General features: G+C 42.2%; 1 protein-coding gene across 1 annotated transcript in view; it reads right to left on the reverse strand.

The window, feature by feature from the left end:
- si:ch211-225h24.2 (uncharacterized protein LOC564539 homolog) overlaps positions 1-8946 on the reverse strand; it is a 20352-nt gene extending 11406 nt beyond the window's left edge. The window contains exons 1-2 of the mRNA XM_047807383.1: positions 8419-8946; positions 2035-2082 (exon numbers count right to left, since the gene is read on the reverse strand). Of these exons, the coding sequence (XP_047663339.1) occupies positions 2035-2082; positions 8419-8511 (141 nt within the window). The 5' untranslated portion in view covers positions 8512-8946. The remainder of the gene's footprint in view (positions 1-2034; positions 2083-8418) is intronic.
- Positions 8947-9203: the final 257 nt, after the last annotated feature.

Consider the following 9203-nt stretch of genomic DNA (forward strand, 5'->3'; position numbering starts at 1 on the left):
TTTGTGAGTGTGTGTGTGTGTGTGAGTGAGTGTGTGTTTGCACAAGGAAAATGTTTTAAATGCTTCTGAAGTACATGAAATTTGTATTCTATTAATCTTAGTAAACTTAAACTTCTTGTGTGTGTGTGTGTGTGTGTGTGTGTGTGTGTGTGTGTGTGTGAGTGTGTGAGAGTATGTGTGTGTGTGTGAGAGAGTGTATGTGAGAGAGAGTGTGAGAGAGAGTGAGTGTATGTGTGGGGGGGGGATATATGTGTGTGTGTGTGTGTGTGTGTGTGTGAGAGAGAGAGGGTGTGTGTGAGTGAGTGAGTGTGTGTGAGAGTGAGTGTGTGTGAGAGTGAGTGTGTGTGAGAGTGAGTGTGTGTGAGAGTGAGTGTGTGTGAGAGTGTGTGTGTGTGTGGATATGTGTGGGTGGGTGTGTGTTTGCACAAGGAAAAGGTTTTAGATGTTTCTGAAGTACATGAATTTTGCACTGTTACTCTTTATAATAACCTTTTGTCCAATGTTTATGTTCAGTAAAGCTGTAAAGCTGCTTTGAGACGATGTCCAGTGTAAAAAGCTTCTATACAAATTCATTTCAATTGAATCGAATACATTTTCTGCACTAAAATGCCAAATCAAACCCACTGCTTCTGTACAAACCCCCTGATCTGTAAAGCCCAGTGACCCGTGTGTAGCTCCACCACACTGACCCACACGGTGTGGCCCAATCGTCAGAACTGTGACAATCCTCCAAACGTGTGCTTCTGAGAATCCACATCATGGCGTATCCTTAGCGCCGGATTACTGCATTGTTAGAATAGTTCACAGGGTCACGAGTCGAGAGCGTAATTACTGCCTTTAATTAAAGTGTAGAAATGTCAGCAGTAAACAAATGTCTCATCTGCTGAAGGATGAAGAGCTCCTTTATTATTCTTATTGTTACATGTCGCTCATTACTGTTATTGGCATCAGCAGCTTGGACATTAGATCATTATGCGTATTCTGTCCCCACAATGGGATGAAAGGCGACTTAAGTATAACGGGTCTGATATAAAATGCGTCAGGACTCTCAGGCTTTCGGTTTGAGACGTTTTTAACGTTCATTTGAGACTGAAGTGATGTTTCATTTTTATCTTATTTATTTCATTTTAGGAGTTTTTTATTTTAAATCTCTTAAATTAGCACGAGAATTGTTCAAAATATGTTTATATACATATATCCATGTATACATCCATACACACACACATCTGTACACACACACAATCATCCTCATATACACATCCATACATACACACACGCGCGTCCATACACACACGTGTCCCACACTCACTCTCTCTCTCACACACACACACTCACTCACATTCACACACTCACATTCACACACACACACACTCACATTCACACACACACACTCACATTCACACACACACACACTCACATTCACACACACACACACTCACATTCACACACACACACTCACATACACACTCACATACACACACACACACTCACATACACACACACACACACTCACATACACACACACACACTCACATACACTCACATTCACACACTCACATTCACACACACACACACTCACATTCACACACACACACACACTCACATTCACACACACACACTCACATTCACACACACACACTCACATTCACACACACACACATCGTGTGTGTTTATTGCACCATCTTATGCCACAGCTTTTATCTGCAGTGAGTGTGAAAGCAGACACAACACATGACTGCTGCTGTTCCCTTAACTGTTCTGCAGGGTTTAAATCCTGCCAACTCCATGTGGTGTTTGAGGACAACGACCTCATCATCAATACACAATTATCAGACTGTCTCTGACTGCAGAACGGTCTAAAATAGCCAAACTAAAATAGGCTGGACGCTGGACACCACGTACCAACCTGAAATCGATAAACAAACATTTTTGTAACCTGCTGAGACCAGGTTACCAGGACAGAAGCTTCAGCTATTGTGTACGCACTTGTAGGAGCGCATGTGTGTGTGTGTGTGCATGTGTGTGTGTGTGTACCTTGGTTGAGGGGCCCAGCACTTCCTCTGTTCCCTCTGCTTCTTTATCCTGAAAAGCAGAAGCCGGAGAATAACACAATAAGGAAACACACACACACACACACACAGGGTTCTGCTAATGGGGTGAAATATTTTTAGGCGAGTAACATAAACAGAGACGTGTGGTGTAACGGAGTGGAGCGATCAACACACACGGATGGTTCAGTGCCAGACGTCACACAAGTATTTCAGTACAGGATACAGTGAACAGATGTGTGATTCTCCAAACCAGGCTGCACAAGAACCCATTACAATAAGCCTCCATTATTATACACAATGACCCACAAAAGCAGGCATAAAACCAGTATACAGTGACCATCGTCTATGGGATGGATGACGGTAACTCTCGCTCAGGGTCTGGTGTAGTTTCTCTCTTTCCTGTCTCATATACTCAGAGGTAGGAAGGCAGCAGTGGCTGTGGGGGTGTATTCCACATCATTCAATCGTTTTTTGTTTTTTTTTAAACATTATAGATTTGACAAAATGGACAAGATATTCGTCTATACTAACAAAATCACGGAATATGTAATTGTACTAAATTTAGACTACGTGCAGAAATCATACAGTTAACTGTAATTATTTAAAGAAATACAATACAATTAGGGCTGCACGATTTGGGGAAAAATGTCATATTGCGATTAGTGAGGTCAATATTGCGATTGCGATATAATAAACAAATGGTATCATGAGTCAACTTGCTTGGTTCTCGAGGAAAATGCACACACAGATTACTGATAATGCTGAAATTCGTATTTCTACTAGCAACAACAAAAAAATATAAATATAAAATATATAAAATGTATATATACACACACACAATTAAATATGAATATGGAAATAGTACAAATAAAGAAATCTAATAGAAATGTAATGAACATTTCTCTCAGATCACAGCACATGACAAAGCGCTTTATTCCCCTTGTGCTACACCGAATTTTCCGCTCATTAAGAGTTTCCACTTCTGGTAAAACTCAGAACTTCTGAATGTTCAGTTCAGTGTTTGCTTTGCGTTTATTGCTGATGTTTTCTAGAAATATATGAAACTTCACTGTATGGGACACTTGAACAAAACTAGCAAGCTAGATCATAATGGTTAGGTGTAAACAGAATGTACATCATGTTGAGTAACTCATTCTCACGCACTCATTTTCTACCGCTTATCCGAACTACTCGGGTCACGGGGAGCCTGTGCCTATCTCAGGCGTCAAGCATCTCACAGGCAGGATACACCCTGGACGGAGTGCCAACCCATCACAGGACACACACACACACACTCTCATTCACTCACACACACACACACTACGGACAATTTTCCAGAGATGCCAATCAACCTACCATGCATGTCAGGACCGGGGGAGGAAACCGGAGTACCCGGAGGAAACCCCCGAGGCACGGGGAGAACATGCAAACTCCACACACACAAGGCGGAGGCGGGAATCGAACCCCCAACCCTGGAGGCAAACATGCTAACCACTAATCCACCGCGCCCCCCTTATATTGAGTAACAGTTACTGTTATTACTTAACAGCTATAAATAGTTGTTCTTTCACTTTATTCCTTTTCTTAAAGTTGACTGAGCCACGTCGGTGCCACCATACTGTATAAACAATCACTGATCGCTGAAGCGAGATTTTCTGAAAAGCTTTGATGATCGAGGTTCTAAATAAAGTTTCATTTTATTTATTTAACTGATAGGAGGTCCTATTCATTTTTTTTAGAGAGAGAGAGAGAGCGAAAGAGAAACAGAGAGATAGACAGAGAGAGAGAGCGTGAGAGAGAGACAGAGAGAGAGAGAGAATGAGAGAGAGCAAGAGAGTGACAGAGAGAGAGACAGAGAGAGAGAGACAGAGAGAGAGAGAGAGACAGAGAGAGAGAGAGAGAGAGAGAGAGAGAGAGAGAGAGAGAGAGAGAGAGAAAGAGACAGAGAGAGAGAGACAGTCAGAGAGAGACAGTCAGAGAGAGCGAGAGAGAGACAGAGAGAGAGAGAGAGAGAGAGACAGTCAGAGAGAGCGAGAGAGAGACAGGGAGAGCGAGAGAGAGAGAGACAGTCAGAGAGAGCGAGAGAGAGAGAGAGAGAGAGAGAGAGAGAGAGAGAGAGAGAGAAAGAGACAGAGAGAGAGACAGAGACAGTCAGAGAGAGACAGTCAGAGAGAGCGAGAGAGAGACAGAGAGAGCGAGAGAGAGAGAGACAGTCAGAGAGAGCGAGAGAGAGAGAGAGAGAGAGAGAGAAAGAGACAGAGAGAGAGACAGAGAGAGAGAGAGACAGTCAGAGAGAGACAGTCAGAGAGAGCGAGAGAGAGAGAGAGAGAGAGAGAGAGAGAGAGAGAGAGAGAAGACAAAAACTATGTTCAGTAGTCGATTTGCCACGTAGGGGGAGAATAAAAGTATGAGATACTTCAAATATATGTAAAAATACACTGTTTTGCCCTCTGAACTGTACCATGCTTCATCATGGTGGTGACTGAGTGAGAGCAGGAGCAGGGAGTTTCCCAGCCTTCCTGTGAGTTAGGGAGCATGAGACTGCGTCACACCAATACCCTTTCTACTCTTTACCCATGGTAGAAATGGTGTCCTGCTCTCGATATCAACCCAACAGCGATGTTTGGAGAGCACAAAATAACATACACAATGTCCTTCAAGTCACCGACATGCTCTCAGATCAGAGCGAACATTCCTTCTTCCTCCGACGTTGATCTTGGGATCATGCCGTACGTTCCGTGTTTAAGCATATAAATCATTTTCAGCCCTGAAGACAAACTAATTCCATTCTGGATGGAGGAAATTGTATGAAGAGGATCGTTTCACATTGGTGAAATTCGATATGAAACTCTAGTGCAGTTCGAAGATCGTGTCCAGAACGGAGGCACACACACTTTCTATTACTGCACCATCACCGAGCTGAATGAATCATCATCCTGCACCAGAAGTAAACTATATCCCCTGGCTTAATATGCTCTTTATACGTGGCTTTAAAGTTTAAGTAGCTCTAACGCTGTAAATCGAGCGTACACAAACATTCCTCTTAATGCTACTTTATTGCCCCGGTGATGTTATACAGTGTTCTGTGAAGTTTATCATCATTAGTCTAATACAATCTACTGTACCTTTAAAAGGTGCGCTTCCACACACGACCGTCTTTACTTGTATTTTTGGATATGTGTTAGGTCCATGTGTGGTTGTGTTGTGTCGGGAATGTGAAAATGACCTGCTACCTCCCCGGTCAGTTCTAGCCACTTAAAAGAAATAAGCGAAGAAATCGGGTCAGTTAGAAAAGCTGCTCAGAGTGACGTAGAAATGATGGAGCTCATTACTGTTCATGAGCTCTCCCACTTGAGATCGCACCTACAGAATCTGTGTAGCTCAGGGAGTTTCCTGTACAGCAAGGATGGCTGAACGTCAATATACAGGACCTGACGAAGCCATTCTGCCACAATTCCAGGTGATTGTATACAAAGTTCCTCTAGCCTAGAATACTTATTGCGCTGGGTGAATGAATAGTCATGCTCTCGTATCCTAGCGGCTAGCCAATCGGAGCCAAGCAGCATAGCTCATATCCTAGCGGTTAGCCAATCGGAGCCAAGCAGCATAGCTCATTGAATATTAATGAGAACCGGCGCAAATCGAGCTGAGTCTTCGTGCAGGCTTTCTATACCACACTAGAATGGCTTGAAACAAGGTAACCGTGGCATTTTTTCCACAGAGCATGTTACAGAGTCCATGGTAAACGTCGGACATGACCACAAAAGTAATGAAATACGTGTGGCATGGCATCTTTAAGAATGCATCGTACTCTGCTTGTAGCATAAGCGATTAATATTTTAGATGTCATTACATGCTTCGATCCATTAAGTAAATGACCTGAACTGAACCATGTTCCTCAAATGATACCAGAAAAGCCAAGACACAAAGCACTGGATTTTTTATTTTATTTTTTATCATAAAGGCATCATAATTTACTTAACAGAACCATCGTCTCTTATTGCTAGTCACAGTGTTTAAGAAGTAGGTCTTGAAATACACCTTTTTAGCTTGATTTTTTTTTTTAATTGTTGGTGGGGGGTGTAATGGGGGGTACATATTTTTGCCCTTAGGAAAACATAAGCAGGATCTTGTAGCAAAAGAATCAAATGTTCACTTTAATTACTAACAACAATAAGCAGCAGGACTAGTATTCGTACAGTGTTATGTAACTCATGTGAAGCGGGCTTCTTTTCGGACGAGGACGAGGAAGATACAGTCTGTTCTCTGTTACAGCTGCGTCTTATTGATGTTTACAGAGCAGAGCATGCTGGGAAGAGCGAGGCCGTACACCATGCTGCCTAAACCCCTGCTCCGCGAGGGGCCGACATTCCCGCCGGTCACCCAAATCAACCTCAAAACCATGTGTGTGAAAGTAAAAGATTTATGAACAAACTAGAAACAAAGGGAAAATGCCGACTGCATGCAGTGTTGCTCTAAAGCCTCAGCGAGTCTTGTAGACGATACATAGCAGAGCTAAAACGTGGTAAAAAGCTTCATGCTTCATGCAGGTTGTATCCAGCCTATTTCTTTAGATATGGTTATCAAAGGAAAAATCCACCCAGTATGACACCCTGTGTATTCCTCTTTAATGGCATTCTAACGAGACTTCAGTACATTTGTTTGTGTTCATATATCAGCAAGCACGGATTCATACATCACCCAATACGCCGTTCAGCTTCCTACCTTCGTTCTGTTCAGCTCTCCCTCCTTTCTCGGATCAGTTTCCAAAGCTTCAACATTTTATGCTAATACCACCACCAAAGCCATTGAATTTGTAATCTCACAGCACACTAATAAATTCTGTGCTACTTCTACATCATATTTCTCATTAGTATTAAACTAACCCTCACTGTAAAGTAATGAAAACGGCACCGAAAGTTCTGTTCTTTTGTTGTTAGGAACTCGCAGCAAACACTAAACTCGATTACTTATCGCTATTTCTAACTTTTCTCCTGCTTAACACGATTATACACCATGAAGTCCTGTTCCACTAATCTGATTGGTGTTCAGTGTTTATATTCGTTACGACCTCACTAGGCCTCTTCACCTTTTACGTCGGCCTTGTTACATTACACTGCCTGCTTTGAAACATTCACTACAGTACTGTAGCTTTATTGACATTAGCATCAGACATGACATTTTTCATTTCAATTATAACTGCTAGTCAGATGAAGATGAAAAGAAAGGACAGAAGGACATTTAATGAAAATGTCCAAATCAACATGAGCTAGTTAGCCAGCTAGCTGAAAGGCTATAAATTGAATAAACAGTGTCATATTGTGTAGAAAAGATGAGGTTAGCATGACACACCTCTGCTAAAATATTAGCTTGGTCTGACCAACAACCAGCTCCCAATAAACAGGCTAATCTGTTAAAACTGGTAGATCATCTACGCCGACCGAGACGTTATTTTCCAGCTCTCTTATTACTTGAATAAACCGATCGATCAATATTATTATCTTGTATTTGACTTCAGTATTTTTTTTATTTATGTGTCTGATTTAGCATTAAAACATATTCGCACTGGAATCCCTAAGCAGGTCAAATATTTTAACATAAACATGGTCATATATAACGTGTTTATCTGTAAACAGTCACAAGGTACAGTGTCAGGTAGATGAGGCTTTGTAACATTCAAACTCCAGGATACAAATAGGTTAGAAATAATTCATAGATAATTCCATATCATTTTAATATCTATCTAAAAGTTTGTGGCTTTGGATTAGTGACGAAAAGGTTGTGAGTTTCCATTCTTGCAAAAAGAAACAGTAACCCATAACCTCGTTTACTGTATTGGGTCACACGTGTATGTCATCTGAGATAAAAGTGTCAAGGAAATAAATAAATGCAAATAAGCATAAATGTATAAGAGTCATATAATACATGAGCATTATACATAGACCTAAATAGCAACAGGAACCCTGGATTAATCCATTAAAAGTCTAAACTTGACAACATTTAATCCTTTGAAATAGACTAGGGGGGTTTTCTAGAAGATATCCTTACTATATACATTTAAAAAAAACAACAACAAAAAAAAAAACAGCTATGTAGTTATCGTTGTCAGGGGGCGTGGCCATATCTGCGCAAGCCTAGCAACGACCCTCACGCGATTAGACCACACAAATGGTCGAATGCGTGAAGCCAGACACTGTAACTGAACCCTCACCGGAAATTAAAAAAAATAATAATAATTTACGTCCATCATAAAACCGGAAAAACACAGAATCAAGGCAGTTTAAACCGGCGCTCGTGCGTGATACTAAATGCACGGTGACCGAACGCGAACACGCCTTTGTTCGGTCCGCGCCATCGGCCAGCTCACCTTGTGCGCGCGTTCCCGGTGCCAGGGCGCGTCCTCCTCTCCTTCAGACGTTTCATCATCCACCAAAACTTCGCTCTTGCTTTTTTTAAACATCCTGAACGCTCCACGCAGGAGAGAAAGAGAGACAGAAAGAAAGAAGCGGGGGGAGAGAGAGAGAGAGAGAGAGAGAGAGAGAGAGAGAGAGAGAGAGAGAGAGAGAGAGAGAGAGAGAGGTGGTGGTTTAAAGGCACAAGGCTTGAATCACACTTCTTAGCCCGGGGGAAGAAAGCAGACTGGTTTTAAAGAAGATCAGATAGAGGCACAGGTTCTAACCCTAATGACCAAAATAGAACAAAGCTGAACTGTAAGAGAGCTCTTTCTTTTTCTCTCACTCTTCCGCGCGCTCTCTCCTTTCCTCTATCTATCTATTTCCTTGTGGTCGGGAGTGTCTGTGTCTGTCCAACGGTGCACTCGGGATTCAGTTTGTCCTGCTGTCTTGCACCTCCTCTGTGCCTGATCTGAGTGGATTGGAGCACCTGAATCCCCCCACGCAAACCCCTGCTCCTCCCACCCGCCCCTTTAGATCAGATTGCCAGACTCCAGTCCATCATGCGCACTTGCGCGCTATCTAGGGCACTTAGCTCCTGTATAAACACACAGTCCTCCACCCGCCATCAGTTCTGTCTTTCCAAACCCGTTAGTAGGAACATTCCTCCACAGAAGTTTCCTTGTTTTTGTCCCAACAAACATTGTCAAAGAATACATGCTCCTAATTCTAAAATAAATAGCCAATAAGTAGCTTACAA

Source organism: Tachysurus fulvidraco, chromosome 23 (assembly GCF_022655615.1).
Source record: "Tachysurus fulvidraco isolate hzauxx_2018 chromosome 23, HZAU_PFXX_2.0, whole genome shotgun sequence".
In the NCBI taxonomy this organism is placed as follows: domain Eukaryota; kingdom Metazoa; phylum Chordata; class Actinopteri; order Siluriformes; family Bagridae; genus Tachysurus; species Tachysurus fulvidraco.